At 42.7% G+C, this 23320-nt stretch overlaps 1 protein-coding gene across 1 annotated transcript; it reads left to right on the forward strand.

Moving 5' to 3' along the window:
* The first annotated feature begins 4772 nt into the window (after positions 1-4772).
* LOC146188005 (uncharacterized) lies at positions 4773-7223 on the forward strand. Its single transcript, XM_084604974.1, has one exon. It carries the CDS (start codon positions 4773-4775, stop codon positions 5946-5948), a length of 1176 nt encoding a protein of 391 aa, XP_084461100.1. The 3' UTR covers positions 5949-7223.
* Positions 7224-23320: the final 16097 nt, after the last annotated feature.

A 23320-nucleotide genomic window follows, 5' to 3' on the forward strand; every position in this document is an offset into this window, starting at 1 on the left:
CGCGACTTAAGATGTTTCATGGGCTCCCGCAGCGCAAGAACACGCGACTAAGAAGAAGGAAAAAAAAAACCTAGAAAGAAACCGAAGCAAAAAAAAATTTGCTCTGAATCCGTTATTCATCCTTTTCGTGCCGAAACCATGGAACGCACACACCACTTGGAAACGTTTTCTCCCACGAAATGCCGCCCCATCGCTGTGAAGTTTCTAAATTTTAAGACGAAAGAAGCGATGCTTCCTTCGCGAAAATAGTTCAAGAACAGAAACTTTTTTGCTAAGGAAGACTACTCCGCGCTCACAAAACTAATTCAATTTGCTAAAAGTCAGCTCGGTTCCCCTGCTTTTAAACTGTGTTACACAAAATAATATCAAACAAGAAATTCTTCATGTCCCTTCCAATATCGCGGACTGTGTTCTTGAAGTTGGATCACGAGGCGTGCATGCTTGACACCCACTCTGACAGCCCATATGAGGGCGATTCGCTTTGTCGTCTGTTTCATCCTAGGAAAAATAGAAAGATAATGGCCGACATTCTAGTGGAAATTAAGAAGAAATAGACATGGGCAGGATATGTAGTGTGAAGAGAGGATAACCGGTGGTCGCTTAGGGTAACAAACTGGATTCCAAGGGAAGGAAAGCGTAGCAGGGGGCGGCAGAAAGTTAGGTGGGCGGATGAGATTAACAAGTTCGCAGAGGTCAAGTGGATGCAGCTAGCACAGAACCGGGTTAAGTGGAGAATTATGGGAGAGGCCTTCGCCCTGCAGTGGGTATAGTCAGGCTGATGATGATGATGAATGGCTCGTTTTCTTCACCTATGCTATCTTCACGCTTATCAGTCGTATTAGATAACGTAAGAAGCGCACTTAACAAGCGATACACTATTTCACCTCTTGTTGATACATATTCCGCAAACATTATCGTTTTAACCGAAACATGGCTTTCGACAGATGTTTATGACAGCGATGTTTTCCACAATGCAGCATCCTTTTCAATCTACCGCTGCGATGGAACAGCGCGTCGAGGTGGAAGCATCCTACATGCTATATCAAAATGTCATCCTCGTGTATTCATACTAATCGCGACTTGGAAATAGCTTGGGCTTCAGTCATTCTCTGGAACCAAAAAGTAATCTTCAGAGTCTGTTACCATGCACCATCATCGTCACCTCAGTTATTAACGATGCGCCGCTAATGGTTCGCACACTCCCAGACACCCTTAGAGTGAGTGGGGGCAGCTGTTCCAGTCGCAAAGGAGATGCCCTCGACTTGCATGGCAAGCTCAGCCGCAATTCAACTGCCTTGTAGTGACAGAAGGGGGTGGCCCTTTGGTGCCCAGCTTTGGACGGTTCAAGCCAGAGTAAGGGTCGGAGTCAGAGGTAACAAACAAAACACATTTTATACACAGCGAGAGACGAATCAGAGAGATTCACAAGAACACTTAAAATGCACAGACGAGAGGTTAACAAAAAGGCAACGCTAAGCATGCAACTAAAGATGCATTCAATAACGCAGAGGCTTTACAACACTGAACAATACGAGAGAGTCAAATAAACAAACACCAAATTGTTCACAGGGCACTGTTGCAGACCGACGCTTCGAGAGTCACGATGTAGCCGCCATGTAAGACGAGCGCCGCTCCCTCGCAGATCTGTGGGCTCTGTCATTGTAGCCCTTATCACTCATAACTAGGCAGGTTACTCATTTAGAATCAGCTGTGGTCATTACATGTCGTTGTTTCACATATTGGTGATTTCGTAGTCATTAACAGTAATGATGAGTCTATTATAAACATTACCACACATCGCGGCACTTTTACTCGTTTCTAATCAATTGCGGTCATTACATGTCGTAGTTTGATATACTGGTCATTACAAATCATTTAGTCATTATTAACCATTATTAGTCATTAACATTAGTCATTACCTCTATCAATGTCTATTTATAACTTTTATTGATTACCTATCACCATCAATCATTTTCATTCTTAATCTCCCTCCTTGCACGTCCGCTTTTGCGACTGGCACGCCAGTGCACAGATGCGACGCACAGATAGCAGGCACAGCTTCTGCGCATAGATTTTCGCTCCATGAGCCTAGAACGGCTTTCGCCTTAAAAAAAAAAACGCATCCAGTCTCAACGTTAATGTGCTTGCACACGCGCACACAAAAAGTTTGCGTTTACCACGCAGACGCGATGCGAACGCGCCCAGAAAGGAAGCAAACCACGCGCTCAGAGCCGGCGACCCCGGCAGCGACGTGTCCCCGAACAGTGGCGCCCTGAGCAGAAATAGCGGGCGCAACTGTAAACTCCTCAAGGACGCGCTTGCCCATTGACGGTGGCGCAAAACAGCAGGCCGCACCCAGTGCGCTTCCGTCGAGCGGCCGTGCTCAAACATTGGCTGATTCGCACAAGCGACGCGACCTCAATAAACAGGGCGCGCCGAGTCTGTCTGTTAGGACACGCCAAGGCTGACACGCACACACACCGCTTCGCTCGTTGAAGCGTTTCCTTTTTCCTCCCGCCGAGCCGCGCGTCGTCATTGGTTAGGCGCCGCCAAAAATTCGAAATACGGCGAGCACTTTCCGGCAAGTTGAGTCACCGTCGCTGTCGGGTGATGAGAAGAAGGGTGACGCAGATGCCTACTACAGTCACTATGCGTACAAGGCCACGCGCTCTCCTCGCGCAGGGAAGAAGGCGTTTCCCCAATGTGCTGGAACTTTCTATACGGCGCCGTGCGGACTTCCTTTGCCGCGCTGACTTAACAACAATGTGCGCCGATTTCGTGACACCTACTTTTTGCTGCGAACTTCAGGAAGCAATTAAACTCCTCATTCCCCTTCCCCAGTGCAGGGTAGCAAACCGGAAGCTTTCCTTCTCTCAGGAAGCAATTAACATGGTTCGTACGTGTTTTCCATCCGCTCCCTTATTTCCCTCCCCGATTCCTCTTCCTTCACAGAGTAGCATGCCAGCGAAATCTTAACACCAGCTAAATTCTCTTTTTCATTAAGGGGTCTCTCTCTCTCTCAATCTCTCTGTCTCTCTCTCTCCTTATTTCTTCTTGGCGATGTTAATGTCTCTAATATTGGATAGAACTCGCATCCTCTTTAATTGTCATCATTTACGACAGAGGCCAGTGAATCTTGGCGTTTGTGTTCCACATTAATTCTATCTATCGCAGGTAGTTTCACAACCCACCAGAATAACAACTAACTGTTCGAATGCCCTTGACTTAATTTTGACAAGCCATTCTGACTACGCATATTCTGTCACTTATTTGCCATGCATAAGTAATCACTGAATCTTATCACTGTTTAGTAACGTTAAATGTCATTAGGTAACCAAACATGCCAAAATCATATGAGATTATAAAAAACCTAACCTCGACGTTATAGATAAGACCTTTCTGCACATATGGACTTCTTTCAAGATTTTGATTACCGTTCTTGTGAGACATGAGCGATGTGAGATCGCGGTGTTCAGCTAGGCCCCAGTTGCACAAAAGGAGCTGGTGGACTAGGTTCTAAGAGTCGCTGAGAGCCACAAGCTCCCGGCCACCCTACTTGATATCAAGACGACCCATCAGTATAAATAATAAGGCTCAAGAATCAATAAACGTTTTCACCACCACCACCGTAGATAATGAGCTTTCTGAATTTATGGGCTTCTTTCAAGATTTTGATGACCGCTCTGTTGAAACTAACTGGGAAGTTCTTTGCATCCAAAGTTCATTCACTCATTGAAAAACCCCATTCCTACCTTCAGAATTACCACAAACGTCCAGGCTTCATAGTATAAGGCGCACACCGAACGCCTATCTAACAAAAAGAAACGTCTTTATCACTCCGCACATAAAGAAGCATCGAATATGCTTACATCGCTACAATTGAAAGATGCCAAACGGAATTTCTTATCTAGCACTCTCCCGTCCGTGATCAAGAGAAATTATAGAAAATGTTGGTGCACAATTCATCGTCCGACTGATAACCAGGTCATTCTCGAAGACTCATCCCATATTTCTGTTCACGCAAGTCAATGTGCGATCCTTCTTAATATGACGCTGTCACTCGACATAAGGTACGCAACTATGTAATACTAGAGTTGCTACGGCTACACTCAAATGTTTCATGTTGAGCTGCGACATTTGCTCTGAGTAGAGTGCCCAGTACTCGGATATCATCGATATCTTTAAAACTCCAGGTTGTTAAAATCGATTCGGAGACGTCCAATATGGCTCACCTGATAGCCCAAGGCATTGCATCAGAACTTAAAAATCATTTAAGCACTTGAAATACACTGGCAACCAGCTCAGTAAACGACTCAACATTTCCTTTTGGGACATACTTCTACCTCAATCGCTGCTGAACTTGTAGCCATTCGGGAATCTTTTCGCTACATATGTGGGGCACCACCTCAAAAATGTTGTATATTCACAGACTCAAAGACAGCACTGCAAATTTAGCAAAAACTTCTTACGCCGCACTGCCTACCAGTCCCTGGCACTCAACATTAAGGAGCTCCTCACGTCTGCCCAGCTGCAATGACACACGATAATGTTTTAATGGATCTCTGCTCACTGCAGGCTCCATAGAAATGAACAGGCCGATGTTAAACCGGAAAGTGCACTCAGCAATGGCCTCCAAACAGCTGTACCTTTTTCAAGAGCGGATACGACGTGCTTTCTTATGAACTGTATGGAGAATGCTACGGCAGCTTACTGGGCCCAGCCAGACGCCCGACACATTTGTCTAAAAAGGCTCAATGGAGGACTGAAATTTTATGTTCCGCGTGATATTCCGCATCATCATTTTCACCGCTACAACAACCAGCAACGATCAACGACTGGCCTTCTTCCGAGTGCCTCGTGACAATGATACCGTGGAAAGCCTGATCTTCGATTATCGTACGCCATCTGTGACGTCATCACTCGACGCTGTACATAAGGAGCACCGCAGCGACCACTGCTTCAGAGGGCACGGCACTTGGCTGTCAAGCAACATGTCTAAGCCTCCGCTACTGCTTTTGCAGGCAAGTGTTCCAAGCAATACTATTGCTTATTCTAGTGACAATCGCTTCTTGATAGTCTTGCCGTGCCCTCGCAAGTGTTGTGAAATTTTGTACGACTGCTGGTCAATGCTTCTTTTATTGCTTATGTCGGGTGACGTTGAACAGAATCCCGGGCCAAAAGTAACTGAGAAGTTGGAAGAAATTCTTGAGAACCAAGCTGCGTTCGCGCGTAAGATGGATGACATCAAAAGTGAAATTGCTGCAGTAAGGGCAAAAACCGACAACTTACAGGGCCTTCTTGATGCATTTGACGCGATGAATAACAGGATTTTTAAGTTAGAAGAAATAGTCCAACAGCAGGCTGTAAAGCTTATCGATTATGAGAACCGAAGCCGACGTAACAATTTACTAGTATTTGGCGTCGCTGAAACTGAGACAGACACTGAAACGGAAACAGAATCAAAACTGAAGGAACTTGTTGTAGAGAATATATTTCGGAAAACTATGGGCGTGCAGGTTGACACAGTGGAGCGAATTCATCGCCTTGGTAAAGCCCAACCACAGAAATGTAGGCCAATTATTCTTAAATTCTACGATTCCAGAGAAAAGGAAAGTCTCCTGAAGAAAGGCACAAAGCTGAAAGGGACTTCTTGGCGTATTGGCCCTGACTATGCCAAAGAAACTGTAGAAGTACGCCGAAAACTATGGAACAGTGCGTCCGCAGACAGGGCTAAGAAGGCAAAGGTCTTCCTTATCCATGATAAACTTCGCGTAAACAACCAAACCTATATCTGGGATCACAGCCGAAACGAACGCTGTCTGCTGTCTACAGACCGCGGAGATAAGGCTGATAATTTCAAACAGCACCAGTCAGATGAGCCAGGCAGCCCAGATAACCTTGATTCCTCAATCAAGAGTGCGACGTCGGACACGTCATCACAGATATAGCTACGCCTTTTAAGTCTGAATGCGCGTAGCATTGTAAATAAGACTACAGAGTTAGAATACTTGCTGCTTTCACAAAGTCCGCATGTTGTAATAATAACAGAAACCTGGTTGAATAACAATATTTCTTCTGACTGCATTGTTCCTCCGGACTATATAATGTTTAGAAAAGACCGGGACACACGTGGTGGGGGCGTTTGTATCATAGTAAAAAACTCTTTATCTGCAGTAGGGATGGATTGTAATGTTGCTGAAACAGTTTGGTGCAAGATAAAGTTTTACAACGTTGCTTACATTATTGGAGCTGTGTACCGCGCGCCCTCTGCTTCACCCGAGTTCTTTGATGAAGTAAACACTTTTTTATGTGCGAATGTGAAAAAGAACACGAGACTAATAATGACTGGCGATTTTAACCTCCCACACATAAATTGGCAACGCCTATGTTCTGTTGGTCCTGATTCGTCTAACGGAGAGAAACTATTAGAAATTATGTTCGCGTATAACCTAAAACAAATTGTGCATGAGGATACAAGAATAACGCCCGATTCGCAGTCATTGTTGGACTTGGTGTTCCTGTCAAATAATATAAAAGAACACACCGTTAATGTTGAAGATGGTGTCTCTGACCACAAGATGATTATTGTTTCCTTACCGCTTAGAATCAGTGAGTGTTCAAAGCCTTATATCCCTGTGCGCGTTAAGGATTATGAGCGTGCGGACGACACCTCCATTCTTGACTACCTGGAATCTGCCTTTGATGATTTTGAAATTGACTATGATTCCAAAACAGCAGAAGAGTTGTGGCAGCAATTTAAGAAAATTATACAACACTGCGTTGACAGGTATATCCCAACTCGTGTTAAAAAGACGAAGCTCCGAAGCCCCTGGATCACCAGGGACATAATTCATATGAAACGTAAAATAAAAAGACTACGTAAAAAGAAAAATAAACGTATTCGTGTTTTGCGACTTCGTGCTGAGCTGAAGCAGGCGCTGAAAGAAGCTAAAAAAAAGTTTTTCGATGAAACGCTTAGCCGCTTCCTCAAAACGTCACCGCAAAAGTTCTGGCGATACTTTAGTGATAGGAAGGAGAGAATACTGGAGATTAAACACGAAAATCAGGTACTGATAAAAAAGGAGCATATAGTAGATCAGTTTAATCATTTTTTCCAGTCCGTATTCACCGCAACCAAAGATGACATAGACCTTAGTTCAGAACGCTTGTTGCCTAGCCGAATGAATGACGTCATAATTTCGCAGGAGGGCGTATTTCAGCAGCTCCTCAATTTGAATGTTAAAAAGGCCAATGGACCAGACAACATACCAACCCAGTTTCTCCGAAGATATGCCGAGTGGGCCTCACGATACCTTAAACTTATTTTTCAAAAATCCTTGCACACCCATTGTGTACCACAAGATTGGCGCAATGCACTAGTAATTCCGGTGTTTAAAGGAGGCAACCGAACTCTTGTAAATAACTACCGCCCAATATATCTTACATCGATTTCTTGTAAACTTATGGAACATATTATAGCGAAGCATATCTTTCATTACCTAGAAACAAGCTGTTTACTTTACCCTCACCAACACGGATTCCGAGCAGGCCTTTCCACCACTACACAACTTGTAGAGACAATTCACGATTTGGCAATGACGATGGATGCGAAGCAGCAAATTGATATAATCGCTGTAGACTTTGCCAAAGCTTTTGATAAGGTGCCACACAATAAATTAGTTTTTAAACTGGAAAGAGTTGGAATTAATATGAATATTGTAAAATGGATTAAAGCGTACTTAGGAAATCGGAACCAGGTGGTCAAAATGGATGGTCATGTGTCCGCCTCACTACCAGTTCTTTCAGGAGTTCCACAGGGCTCTGTTCTGGGACCGTTGTTATTTTTGGTGTATATTAATGATATCTCTGCTGTCATGGAACCGAATGTACGACTGAAGCTATTCGCAGATGACTGTTTAATTTATTCCACAGTTAGAAACACGGAAGACCAGCTTAGAATTAACAACTCTTTACAGGCATTAAGCGAATGGTGCAAAAAATGGAACATGGAAATAAATTATTCCAAATCAACGTACATGCACATTACAACGAAGAAATCTGTTCTTTCGTTCCCATATTTCATTGGTGACAAGTGTTTGGTAAACGTAACTCAGTTTAAGTATCTAGGAATGACAATAACACAAAATTTAAATTGGGGCACACATATAGAAGAGGTGTGCTCTAAAGCACACCAGAGGTTATGTTTTTTGAGAAAAAAATTGGAGAATGCTACACGAGATGTAAGACTAATTGCATATAAAACTTTTGTGAGACCAATCCTTGAGTATGCGTCAGTAGTATGGAGTCCTAAACAGAATTATTTAAAGAAACAATTAGAAAGAGTTCAGAGGTACGCAGTACGCTTTATTTGTTGCCGATATCGAAGGACAGCCTCAGTTACAGATATGCTTTCTTCCTGTAACCTGGATTCATTAGAAATACGTAGAGAAAAAAATCGCCTAAAGCTACTATTCCAGATGCTCCAAGGACAGGTAAACATTCAAAAGGAAACATATATACAAGCGCCAGGCAAACGGAGTTCTAGAACAAATCATAGTCGGATAATTCAGCCGTACTACGCCCATAGTGAAGCTTTCAGAAATTCCTTCTTCCCCCATGTAATTGAAATGTGGAATGACTTGCCAATGAGTGTTGTAGAACAGAATAATCTGCATGAATTTGAGCGATCTCTGGATGACCATCTGCTTGAAAGTGCTATTTGATGCTTGAACGAATGTACTGTCTTCTGCTGATGTATTTAGTGATTGTGAATGATTCTATTTTCTACGAAGTTTTTCATACCCTCCCTGTAAGGACCCTCGCTTGAGGGTTAACAGTATTGTTAAATAAATAAATAAATAAAATAAATGCTTGGTACATATTCGTTTAAAAGTGGTTTTCACGCGCAGGTACTCATCTAATTGAACAGGTGGACTCTCCGGAATGTTCAACTTGTGGCATCCCCGAGACTGTGGACCATATATTATTGGTGTGCCCAGTGTATGCGTGTGAAAGAAATGTGCTGCCCGCTTCCTTGAAGCGTTTGGACGAGAGGCCTCTGTCGGAGGAACTGCTGCTGGGCGCTTGGGAAGTGTGTCTAGGCAGTGCGTGCTCTTTGCCGTTTTTTGTGCACCAGCGGACTTGATTCGCGCTTGTAAAGCAAGCTGTTGTGCTTGTATATGTATTTCATATGCCTTCTCCCTCGTCGTCACCCATCATGATCTTCTTTCTTCTCCCCTTCCCCAGTGCGGAATAGCATGGCCAGATTTGAATTATTCCGTAATACAACATTTTGGGCGAGTTGGTTACATACATTCATTATTACAGCGCAAAGACGGCACAGAACAAGAGGAGGACACAACAGCGCTGTTGTGTCCTTCTCTTGTTCTGTGCCGTCTTTGAGCTGTAATAACGAACGGAATTATTCCGGCGAGCCTCTCTGCCTTTCCTTTCAATAAATCTATCTATCTATCTATCTATCTATCTATCTATCTATCTATCTATCTATCTATCTGTCTGTCTGTCTGTCTGTCTGTCTGTCTGTCTGTCTGTCTGTCTGTCTGTCTGTCTGTCTGTCTGTCTGTCTGTCTGTCTGTCTGTCTGTCTGTCTGTCTGTCTGTCTGTCTGTCTGTCTGTCTGTCTGTCTGTCTGTCTGTCTGTCTGTCTGTCTGTCTGTCTGTCTGTCTGTCTGTCTGTCTGTCTGTCTGTCTGTCTGTCTATCTATCTATCTATCTATCTATCTATCTATCTATCTATCTATCTATCTATCTATCTATCTATCTATCTATCTATCTATCTATCTATCTATCTATCTATCTATCTATCTATCTATCTATCTATCTATCTATCTATCTATCTATCTATCTATCTATCTATCTATCTATCTATCTATCTATCTATCTATCTATCTATCTATCTATCTATCTATCTATCTATCTATCTATCTATCTATCTATCTATCTATCTATCTATCTATCTATCTATCTATCTATCTATCTATCTATCTATCTATCTATCTATCTATCTATCTATCTATCTATCTATCTATCTATCTATCTATCTATCTATCTATCTATCTATCTATCTATCTATCTATCTATCTATCTATCTATCTATCTATCTATCTATCTATCTATCTATCTATCTATCTATCTATCTATCTATCTATCTATCTATCTATCTATCTATCTATCTATCTATCTATCTATCTATCTATCTATCTATCTATCTATCTATCTATCTATCTATCTATCTATCTATCTATCTATCTATCTATCTATCTATCTATCTATCTATCTATCTATCTATCTATCTATCTATCTATCTATCTATCTATCTATCTATCTATCTATCTATCTATCTATCTATCTATCTATCTATCTATCTATCTATCTATCTATCTATCTATCTATCTATCTATCTATCTATCTATCTATCTATCTATCTATCTATCTATCTATCTATCTATCTATCTATCTATCTATCTATCTATCTATCTATCTATCTATCTATCTATCTATCTATCTATCTATCTATCTATCTATCTATCTATCTATCTATCTATCTATCTATCTATCTATCTATCTATCTATCTATCTATCTATCTATCTATCTATCTATCTATCTATCTATCTATCTATCTATCTATCTATCTATCTATCTATCTATCTATCTATCTATCTATCTATCTATCTATCTATCTATCTATCTATCTATCTATCTATCTATCTATCTATCTATCTATCTATCTATCTATCTATCTATCTATCTATCTATCTATCTATCTATCTATCTATCTATCTATCTATCTATCTATCTATCTATCTATCTATCTATCTATCTATCTATCTATCTATCTATCTATCTATCTATCTATCTATCTATCTATCTATCTATCTATCTATCTATCTATCTATCTATCTATCTATCTATCTATCTATCTATCTATCTATCTATCTATCTATCTATCTATCTATCTATCTATCTATCTATCTATCTATCTATCTATCTATCTATCTATCTATCTATCTATCTATCTATCTATCTATCTATCTATCTATCTATCTATCTATCTATCTGGCAACGCCCGCTACCAGCGCTCGCGCTTGGCAGGCCACTTTTTGCCCACCACAAGATGGTCACCGCAGGCTTCACCCATTGAGTTCACCTCCAGCAATTTTTTTATATCCTCCTTTCATGTGCTCGGCGGGAGAGTGAGACTCATGGAGTTTGAACTACGCGCGCTCCTTCAACTTCGTCGTGGCGCGCGCCGAGGTAGCGCAACTGCGCATGTGTAGATTTTATCTCGGCATCAAAGTGTGTTGCTGGGCGAGTTGGCGACTGATCATGGTAGTAGGAAATAGCGCAGAAGACGGGACAAGACAGTAGACAACACGAACGCCAGTACGGGGCGTAAAATGTGCTCTTTTCGAGAGAGAGAGCCTTAACAAGGACCGCGGAAAGCCAAGAATGGGGGATTCTGATGCATTTAATGTTAATTACAGGTCACCATACGAAGGTCTCTTTCTTGAAGCTGGTGTGATATCAATCTTTGAGTTGTATTAATACCGCTTAATATTCGAAGCTTGGCAAATTTGAAAGAAAAAAATGGCAAACTACCCCTGAGGCAGCCTGAAAACTGGATAGTGCCAACGGCACGCCTGAACTCTGGGCAGATAGCTTGCAACATGCACTTCCTTTCCTCCTCAATGCTTACTCGTCTGCAAACTTTGACTCTTTAATTGCACTCATCGAATGCTGCGTAGCATGTATGTAGAAGGTTTGGCCAAATTTCCTCAATGCTGACTTACACTGCTATAACTGTTCTTTTTTTTCCTGTTATGCGTTATACATCTGATGCATGAAAGTATCATACATTTCTTGCAAACTGCTCTTTTTTTTGCGCTTTTTGTTCAGTTCGTAGTGAATGATGCTGCACAGTTCTCAGTTATCTGCTGCTCGTTTTTATCTTTTTTTCCTTTCCTTTTCTTCTTCTTTTTTCTTTTTATAAGACTACAAGTGAATGAGTCTTTGTCTGCTGCTTACAAAGGGTGGCTGGGGCTTTGTCAAGATGTTTTTTTTTTTAACATCTTTTTCTGCAGGTCCTCTGGTGGCGGTGGTGGAAACGTTTAATAAAAATAGTGAGTTACATGAAGGTTGCTCTGGGGTCGGGCTTAGTGCCCTTCCCCCCCCCCCCCCCCCCCCACCAAACACTAGGTGGAGTCCCTAGTACGGGACCCATAGAGTTAATACAACCAGTGGCTTCCGCTGCCGCCATTGCTCGTTTGACCAAGACCTTTTGGGCTTGCAGGTCGGAGCAGGTGAGTAGGATCGCTGTCTATCCGTGTACGTTTTGAGGCAGAAATAAAATTATTATATAGAAGCTAAAAAGTTGACGGAAAATAGGGCAATGTGCGCCTCTGGCCCTTGGACACATTCTTCCTTATTACAGAAAACCGAACTAATACTCCCAGTGCATACTGTGAAAGCCGCCTCCAAACAAAATACGCTACAACAACAATGAAGAGTTTCATCCTGCACCATTTTTTTATTTATTTATACATACTGCAGTCTTGTTCAAGAGCTTAGCAGGGTGGGTACATAAAGATAACCTACATAAAGGCAAAACAATATCAGTAAATTATTTTAATTTTAATGACTTCTGCGTGACTGCGTCGTTAGTGAGGTTATTCCAGTCAACTATGGTTCGTGGAAAGTAAGAATGCTTAAAGGAATTAACTAATGAGGTTAGAGGTGTTACTGCTTTGTCGTGTCGTTGTCTTGTTTTGTAACCTGTCGAGAAAGTTAAAATACCAGATGTGTCAATATTGTAATGTCCTGTAATCAACTGAAAAAAGAACTTCAACCTACATATGCGATGCCTCTCACTTACTGATGAAAACTCACATCGTTGAAGCAATTGGGTAATCGAGCAATGGCGGTATTTATTTAGGATAAATCTTGCTGCTTTCCTTTGGATGCGTTCCAGTTTGTCGATATTCGATGAGGTGAACGGGTCCCAAATTATGACGGCATATTCAAGTGTTGGGCGGATTATACTGTTGTATGCGAAAGAGCGAACGGTTGGTGCAGCTGATTTTAAAAATCGTCTAAGAAAGAACCGTTTGCTAAGGGCGTTAGCTGTGACAGTGTCGATGCGTTTTGTCCATGATAAATTATTAGTGATCCAGAGACCGCGGCATTTGAAATGTATTACTTCTGAAAGAGTGATGTTGTTAGTGCTGTACGGGAACAAAAGGGCACTTTTCTTCTGAGTGATTCGCATGAATACAGTCTTTTCAAAGTTAATTGTCATCTGCCATTCTTCACACCATGCTATTGCTTTTGCAAAATCGTTATTTAATCTTATTTGGTCCTGGACAGTGTTAATAGTGCTATAGAGCACACAGTCATCTCCATACAATTTAACATGAACAGAAATATTATCAGCAATGTCATTTATAAAGAGTAGAAACAGTAGAGGGCCTAGTACGGACACCTGGGAAACGCCAGAATCAACAGGTTTGGTGTCCGAAGATGTGTTATTTAGAGAAACGAACTGATGTCGATTTTTTAAGAAAGCCGATATCCAAGCTAGTAGTTTATTATTTATTATGTACTCCAATTTGTGAATTAGTCTATTGTGTGAGACTTCATCGAAAGCCTTTGAAAAATCCATGAAAATTACGTCTGTCTGTTCTCCTTCATTTATCGTTTTTGCAAAGTCATGTATAGTTTCAACTGAGTAGTTGCAGAGTAACCGTTTCTAAACCCGTGCTGTGCTTTGGAAATCACATTGTGTTTCTCGAGAAAAACAATTAAATGCTTATGAATAATGTGTTTGAGAATTTTACAAGATGTTGAAGTAAGAGAAATCGGCCGGTAGTTGTGAACGCGTGATTTGTCGCCTGTTTTGTGTATTGGTTTTATTTGGGCAGTTCCCCAGTCGTGCGGTATAGAAGAATTATTCAGAGACTTATTATAAAGTACACACAAATATTTAGAACACCATTCCGCGTAGCGCTTCAAAAAGGCATTAGGCATGTCATCAGGCCCAGGGGATTTTTTCGCGTCAAGGTTCAGTAACAGGTTAGAAACACCAGCCTCAGCAATCACCAGATCAGGAATTGAAGGTAAGGACAATTGAAACTCTAGAAGATAGCCATTGTCTCTGGTAAAAACAGTTTTAAAATGATTATTGAATGCCGAACAAATTGCAGCATTATCACACACATCCACACCATCTATAGAAAACACACTGGGAGATCGAGAACTAGGAGTTACAAGTCAAGTAATGTCGAAGGTTGGGCGAGTTGGTTAACGTTAATGATGGAAAAAAGCGCGAAAAAGTACACGAAGGACTGAAGGAAGCGCTTGTCCGTGTCTTCCTTCCGTCCTTCGTGTACTTTTTTAACCAACCGTACAGCTAGTACTTCTACAACGCATTCCTTTTAACCGTCGCCGCTTGTCAGTTCTTCCTCCATGGCGTTCTGTACAACTGAGTGAAAACAAGCCAACATTATCACGAAAGCCAAGAACACAGAAATCGGGGTCGTTCCTTTAAGACCGATTTAAGGAACAAGCACCCGCTTGCTACTGGTTCCATTGTAATTTACGTTGAAGCAAGTAATCATGCCCGCAACATGACAATTGCTTCTGCTGCCATGAATATCTGCACTGAATAAGATATCAGTGTTTCAATTACCAAAACGTCCATCTACTTTTTGTGCAGAGCATCTCGCTGTTCAAGGGGCGCTTCGCTCCGCGATCGCCATTATCGTGCTTCCCACGGCCCGCATTGTAATACGCAGAGATGCCCAAGTGACGTAACTTCTTAGAAGCGTCAGTGGCAGCATGAAAATCTGCCAAATCATACATTGTATAGCCTTTTCACTCTAGCCTCGTGATCACCAAACCCCTGAAATTGAATAATGATAGTGTCTTCCTTCCGTCCTTCGTGTACTTTTTCGCGCTTTTTTTCCATCATGAACGTTAACCAACTCGCCAGAATTTCTCGGGAGACATCCGAGTGAGCGACGGAAGTACCGTATTATAATATTAATCTTTATCATGAATAATTTTGATTTTCAGTTGGTGCGTTACGTTTTCTATTATTTTCAAATTGTGGCAACTGGAATGTTTTGACCTCTTCTTCAGCCTTTTAAGCTGCAGCTGTAAACGTAACGTGTGCCGAGTAATCAAAGGATTACGACGTGTTTTTTTAGCAATTGTTTGTACAAACTGTTGGATGCATTCAAAGTAATGTCTTTGAACATAAGCCATATGCTGTTGACATTACAATCCCTTGTTTGGAATGCGTCGAAGTGAAATGCCAGCAGATCAATTATTTATTTATTTTATTTATTTATTTGCAATACTGCCAGTCTCTAGTTGAGACCATAGCAGGTGGGCATTACATTCATAATATCGACAAAATGATGATGACAAGAATTAAAGCTGCTCTACAAAAATACAGTATTAGGCAATTCTTAAAGCACAAAAAACTGAAAATGTGTTATCAAATTCACGCGAACAGCTCACAAATAAAGAACACATACAAGTTCAAAAACGAAACAATGGGATAACAGGCTGTCGACTGCGTTAAACAAGCGAGCGAAAAAAAGAAAGCGAAATTTGTAACCGAATAATGTCAGCTCACACCGTGGCCCGCAGTTTGGAACAAAAACTTGAAAATGAATCAACGTTAGTAACAGATGAGTGCAGGCAATTCCATTCGCTTGTTGCCAACGGGAAGAAAGAATGTTTAAATGCATCACTGTGACATAAAAATTCGGTTAGCGTGAACGCGTGATGGTTTCTTAACTCTCGCTTATGTGATAAACATACTGTGATAAGTCGATGTTAAAGGCGTTATGTAGTAGCTGATATAAGAATTTTAATCGCGCCAACTTTGCTCTTGCTGATGGCGTTTCGAGCCCGGATATTACAGCTAGTTCGGTTGGTGAATCTGTTCGCTTGTATTTGTTATGAATGAATCTTAGTGCTTGACGCTGTATTCTTTCAGGCCTCGAAATGTTAGTAAGAGACTGGGGAAACCAAACGGTGTTAGCATATTCTAGTACTGGTCCAATAAAAGTCTTATAAGCTAAAAGTTTAGGTTGTGCAGGGGCTAGGCGAATACATCTTCCAAGAAAAAATTACTTGCGCAATGCTGTAGCAGTGATGTTACTAACGTGTTCGTTCCATCTAAGATCTGAAGTCAGTGTGACACCTAAATATTTGTGCTTGTTTACAAAGGTAAGTGGAATGTCATTCATTTTATACACGAAATTAGAAGGCTGTGTTTTCCTGGTTACTGCCATTGCTACGGATTTCTTTGTGTTGATTGTCATCTGCCAGTTATTACACCATTCAGCAATTTTTTCTAATGACCTGTTAAGGTTGACATGATCTTCGTGGCTTCTTATTTCTCTGTATGTTATGCAGTTGTCAGCAAAGAGTTTGATCTTACAATTAATATTGGCAGTAATATCGTTAATAAAGATAAGAAATAACAGGGGTCCCAGAACAGAGCCTTGAGGAACTCCGGATGTGACTGCTACCGATCTGGATTGCACGTGGCGGTAGAATACGAATTGTGACCGTTGATGCAAAACGTCCTCTATCCAAGCCAATATTTCGCTATCACCAATGAAGCCCCGCAACTTTGCGATTAGTTTCGAATGACACACGCAGTCAAATGCTTTAGCGAAATCGAGTAATATGATGTCAGTTTGGCTGCAGTTATCAATATTTAAAGCGAGGTCCTGAACAACTTCCGGTAATTGAGTAATTGTAGATAAGCCACGGCGAAACCCATGCTGATGACGTGATAACAAGTTAAAGCGTTCTAAGAACTCAGTTAGGTGTTTAGAAACTATATGTTCTAACAATTTACATGCAGTGCTAGTCAGTGACATTGGCCTAAAATTCGATACTAAAGAAGTGCTGCCTGATTTATGAATTGGTAGTACCTTGGCTATTTTCCAGTCATCTGACAGTTTGAAGGTACTAAGGAATTTACGGTAGACGAGACCTAGGAACTTGCTGCGTGGTTCGGCGTATCGTTTTAAAAAGGCGTTTGGAATTTCATCGGGACCGGTTGCTTTCTTATCGTCCAGGCCAAGAAGGAGATTAAAAATGCCAGCGTCGGTAATGACAAGAGGATCAATTTTTGGAACATCATATATTTCTGTAACGGGTATAGAGCAGTTATCGACTGTAAACACTGAGCGAAAGAAATCATTATGCGCATTTGCCACTTTAACCCTCTCCCCGACTGGTAGATGAGAGGCATCGCTTTAAATCCCCGCCAAAATGTTTCCAGAACTGTTGCGGGTTATTGATGAGGAAATCTGGAAGTGTAACCTGGAAGTAGTGTTGTTTGGCTTTTTTTGCTTTTTGTTTAAAGTCTGAAATAAAGTTTGTTAGTTTAGTTTTTTTAAGAGCTGTTGTTCCTTTCGATTTAATGTTTTGTCGAAGCCTCTTAACGCGACGTTTTGCTTGAATGACCTCACGAGTAATCCAGGGATTTTTTGTTGCAGGCCTTTTTGTTATCAGGGGGACAGAATGAGATATGCAGGGAGTTACAATTTTTTTAAACATGAGCCAAAGAGCGTTGATATCAGTATATATACTAAAGGAAAATGCGGAAAAGGAGCTAAGTCTGTGTTCTAGATCGGTAAGGATGCTTGCATCGTCAGCTCTGTTAAACTTCGGTATTATTGTTAAAGCAGTTCGAGGTATGTCGGTAATTCCCAGGGGTAGAATACAAATCGGAATCATCATTAGTGATTCATCATCAGCACGAGTAAAATTCGGATAGAACTGAATATTATTGCAAGTACTGAAATGTAGACCGTTTAAAGATAACAGGACTGCTTCGGGAGCAGAGATACCACTCAGAACGTCGCATGTGATGTTATCGCTTATCGAGCCACTGACAAAGAACAAATCAAGAATCGACTTTGAATTCCCTTGAAATATAGTGAATTTACTTACAACCTGTAACGAGCCGAACGTGAATGCAATATCTAACATTTCATTTTCAATAGCATTGTTCGAGGATGATGAAAATGTTGCCTTTCCTAGAAATGATGTTTACGGATTAACTCTTTGAGGCTGGGAAAAGATGTATCCGTGGTAAAGCGAGTGTTTGCCAAGTTTCTGGGCGAAAGGCAGAATTCTCTGATATTTCGATAGTGGAAAATGTATACGGTTGTACAGTGTTGTTTGAGATGTCTTACCTTCTTTCCCCTGTCCTTCATTGGCAGTGTTTTAGTTTCTCTAATTCGTGATTGGTTATTCTTCCCTTTCCCTATAGGATTTATTGGGTGACTGTTTGTGAATTTTCCCTATTGGTTGTTTCCATCGAGGGCGGGGACAAAGGGATCAAAAGAAGATGTTTTGGTGGAACCAAGGGCTAGTTTCGTAAGGCCAAACAACGAGTCAGCCAACTGTAAATATGTTTTATCCTTGCTTGTATCTTTCTGTTTGTTTAATTAATTGTTATATAGTTAACCTTTCCTGAAGTTTCCTCGAGTAATGTGCTTGAGCAACATCGAGCCTGCAAGACTTCAAGCATCCTACAACCATCATCATCAACATATTTCCCTCTTAAGATCCAGAGGGAAAATCAACTGGCGCAGTCGACAGGATTCGAACCTATGTTCTACAGAACGAAGAGCAACATTGGCTGACAGCGGATGAAATTGCCGGATTAGCTGAAACTTTTGAGGAAAGCCGTCGGGTAGGCATATCACGTGAACGCCACGAAGGCGCAAAGCATGCAGGTGCAACAAGCTGGAGAAAAGGGGGAAATGCAGCCACCCCTAGCGATAGAAAGAAAAACTGACTCGCAGGAATTATTTGTTACAGCTGTAAAACGTTCGGGCATATCTCCACGCAGTGCCCAAATGCGCAGCAATGACGAGGTACGACAGCTGCGAATAAGGATGAGAGTAAGACAATAGCTCGAGCCGAAATGCTCGGTCCCAATAAACTGGAAGTCAAGCCTGAAAGGAGCATAAAGTCCACTCAACCTGTTGCTTCTGATTCTCTGGCGTGGGTGGACCTGCAAATCGGAGATAACCATGTGAGAGCGTGTGATAGATTCAGGGACCGAAATAACAGTGCTGAGAGCAGCGGCCATTCCTGCAGCCTGTAGAAACGAATGATCCAGTAAAATAAAACTGAAAGGTGCTTTCGGCCAGATAGTAGATTCGGATGTGATGTATGTGCTGATGTCCTTAAATGGGAAAGGGGAAACAGTCAATAAGCAGATACCGATGTTGTGCGCAGTCAAATCAACTCTATCTGAAGGAGTAGGAGTGTTGCTAACAACTGGGACGCATATGCTATTAAAACAAGCCGGAAAATAGCAGGCAGAAGAGGCACACGAGGGGAATACTCTTGAACTCGAATTAAACACCGAACACGGGTTGGGAGGAGGTGAATCAAAGGCTACATTAGAGTTTGAGGAAGATGACAATGCGGAGCCAGTAGTTGTCACAGCCTTCGCCATAGGTCAGGACCATGCAGTCTCGGAAGGTGCATCCTGCACTGCCGATTTCAAAGCAGAACAGCGAGACAATGTTTCTTTGCGAGAAGCATGGAGGCAGGCTGAGGAAAGTAGTCACGGGATGAGTGTACATGAGTGCCTACTTTTCATGAAGAGCAGATTGATGGGAAACTGTACAAGCAGTTAGTGTTACCCGAATAATTAGCACATGATAGACCAAGCGGTGATCGTTTCTCCGAGAAGAAAACTAAGCAGACTTAGAAGTGCCTTCTTTTGTCCGACGATGGCAGCTGATGTCAAGACGTACTGTCGTAGCTGACACACTTTCCAGCTACTATCGCATGCAACAGTGAGAAATAGAGTGCCCATTACACCGTTTGCCAGGCCGGAGAAACCTTTTGAGGAAGTATACTCGGACTGTGTAGGTCGACTTGAGCCAGCGTCGGCACACGGGCACCGCTACGCGTTAAGCATTGTCGATTTGTGCACGAGATGGGCGGAAGTGGTGCCGCTAAAGAATCTCACAGCCAAGGCTACGTGTCAGGCGCTAATAAAGGTGAGTATATTCACTCGATACGGAGCACCTGAGCTAATATGCTGCGATCAGGGGACCAACTTCGTCTCAAAGTTGACCCAGGAACTGATGGAACGGCTTGGGGTAAAATGCGCATTTTCCCCGCCCGAGCACCCCCACAGCAATGGGTTTGTAGAACGGTGGAATGGCACATTTAAAACGATGCTTCGGCATGTTGTGAACGACTACCAGCGTGAGTGGGACCGTCATGTTCCGTGCATGCTGTGGGCGTACAAAGAAGCTCCCCACGACGTAACTGGGAGGTCACCCTTTGAGTTAATATTCAGCCGTGCCCCGCATGGACCACTTAATATTCTCCACAAAACATGGACAGGTGAACAGACACCACCAACGGGTTTGAACAAATCGGCGACTAAGTAATTGAGCGAGCTCAGGGAACGAATGGATGAGGCAGCGAAGAGAGTCAGTGAACGAACGGAAGCCATTCAGGGAACTAACGCGGCCAAATATAACCTGAGAGCGAGACCGAAGGAGTTCAAACCTGGAGATAAAGTAATCATTTTTGAAAGTGGGCAAGTTGGTAAATTAAAACCAAAGTGGGAGGGAGGGGGTGGTAAAAGAGAAGAGGAGAGACGATAGCTACATAACTGAGACAGATGAAGGAAGCAAATGGGTACACGCAAATAGACTGCGACCGTATGTTGCAAGAGCCCAGAACGTGGGTGTAGTGCTCGATTCAGACAATGAGTTTGGTGAGGTGCAGGAGACGCCACGTGTCGGAATAGAGCACCGGCCGATAGAGTTTGAGATACCCAGAGAAGGTTTGACAGACAAACAACGAACGGAACTCTACGGTGTTTTGCATGCGGCCTCCGAGGTTTTTTCCGACCGCCCAGGTCAATGTACAATTGGCTCGCACGCGATAACCCTGATTTTCAATGCCAAACAAGCAAAGGCCCACCTTTACAAGGTACCTTTTGCGTTTAGGAAAGAGATAGAGCGTCAGGTGGAACAGCTTTTAAAATGAGATTTTGTGGCTCCAGTATAGACAGCGCATATGCACACCCAGTTGTATATGCGTAGCCAAAAAGGACGGTTCAATGCGAATGTGCATAGATTTTCGCAAGCTGAATACGATTACATAACCCGACAGCTTTCCAATGGCAAACATGACGGAGATGTTTTATGAAGTCGCAGGTGCCAGGTACATCTCGGTTTTAGATATGACTCGCGGGTACTGGTGGAATTCATTAGACGAACAATCACAGCGGCTTACCGCGTTTGCCACACCGCAAGGTCTTCATGTTTGAAAATTAATGCCGTACGGGCTGCAAAACTCGGCAGCGACCGTTCAGAGAACCATGAATAAGGTTTTGAAGCAGCACACTTCTTATGCAATGGCGTACATCGATGATGTCGCAATTTTTTCGCCGATGTGGGAGGACCACATGAGACATCTTCGGGCTGTGCCCCAGACGCTGAAAGGTGTATACGATTAACAGCAAATGCATCAAAATGCAATTTTGCACAGGCAAAAGTCAAATACTTAGGCCACATTGCTGGGTCCGGCACTCATTCTCCTGATCCAGACAGGGTGAGTACGATTACAAGACTGAAAGCACCCAAAACAAAGAAAGCACTTTGCAGCGTACTCGGCCTCTTCAACTATTATCGAAAATATGTGCCAGAGTACTCAAAGGTGGTCCGTCCACTCACGGATCTTACCAATAAACTGGTCTCGACATTATTCCATGGAATATGAGCAGGCGGAGGAGGCGTTTTGTAAGGGAAAGATGGTCGCGCCTGATCACAACCGAGAACTCCTGCTCACTACGGACGCATCAGAAATTGCAATAGGGGCATGCCTGTCCCAAATAGTTAATGGTGAGCAGAGGCCTATTGCATTTTCTAGTAAGGAGCTGACAGCAGCTCAAACGAAATGGTCCGCAGTTGAAAGGGAAGCTTTTGCAATCGTGTGGGCCCTGGGAAAACTGGACACACGGCTCGGGCTAAAAGTGAGTGTCGCAACTGATCACAACCCACCTACCTATCTGACCCATTCAGCGCCCATTAGTGCGCGCTTGATGCTCTGGTTATACGGTTTACAAAAACATGACTTGGAGATTGCGCACATCAAGTGTTCTCTGAACAAATGTGCCGGTGCACTGTCTTGCCTAGATGATGAGGAAGAGCTGCAATTAAAACATGAACGATGTTGTTGGTTTGCTCTTCTAGTGGCCACAGAAATGAGTAACCCATAGTGGTTAGTATATATAGATGGCAATACTAGACACCTTGTGTAGGTGATACTTCAATCAACGACCCTGTGACAGCCATTTCAAGGGTGCAGGAGGTTGGGACCCAATTGGCCAGCTTTGGCATCTGGAACTGACATGGTGGATTGTGAGATGAGCAGATTGGTTTCTAACTTCGTGTGTGTGGATTGAACTGACAGCAATGTGTGCGCATGTATGCGTGTTCATGAATTCATTGAACAGCCGAGCAGACACGTGCATGCCGCTAGTTTTGTTGTTCTCGGACATCACGACTGAACTGTAATGTCACACCGACAGCAAGTGTCCGTGTGCCATTCCTGGTTGGGAGGCGTGAATTTCTGGCGGCGTTAGGCTTGTTTGCCGCGCCTGGGCTCCCGGTAAAAGAAAAAGAACTATTCAGTGTTTTCTTGCCCTCTGAATAAGCAGCGGAGAAGGGGGGCAGAATCACAGTCTCTACCGAGGGGCGTCCGCGCAGCTTGAGAGCGGGCGGGATCCCGAGAATACGGGAGGTGTCAAGAGGCCAACCTCTTGCAATGTAGACGACGCGTGGAACCCGTTTTTTTTCCGGATAAGCTGATCCGTGAGAGCGGCGACGGGGCATTGTAACTCATGCCGCGTCGGTATTGTTCAGTATCTGCAGCTCCGCTTCGGAAAGCGCTCTGAATGAGAGTGTGGCCGCGGTGACAGCGGGCATGAAGAATGACCCATCATTTTCGTCCGTGTACTGATGTACCCGTCTGTTTGCGAGCGCTGAAGTCTCATTGGATGGGCCTCGGACGTTGCCTTTCCGTGAAACGATGTTTACGGATTAACTCTTTGAGGCTGGGAAAAGATGCACCCGTGGGAAAGCGAGTGTTTGCCATGTTTCCGAAGAGAAAGGCAGAATCCTCTGATATTTCGATAGTGGAAAGTGTATACGCTTGTACAGTGTTATTTGAGATGTCTTGCCTTCTTTCCCCTGTCCTTCATTGGCAGTGTTCTACTTTCCCC

Source organism: Amblyomma maculatum, chromosome 5 (genome assembly GCF_055883805.1).
Source record: "Amblyomma maculatum isolate TAMU_Amacu chromosome 5, ASM5588380v1, whole genome shotgun sequence".
Taxonomy (NCBI): domain Eukaryota; kingdom Metazoa; phylum Arthropoda; class Arachnida; order Ixodida; family Ixodidae; genus Amblyomma; species Amblyomma maculatum.

Excerpts from the sequence above, each read along its gene's own strand:
- LOC146188005 (XM_084604974.1), top strand. The coding sequence starts at position 4,773 with ATGTTCCGCGTGATATTCCGCATCATCATTTTCACCGCTACAACAACC.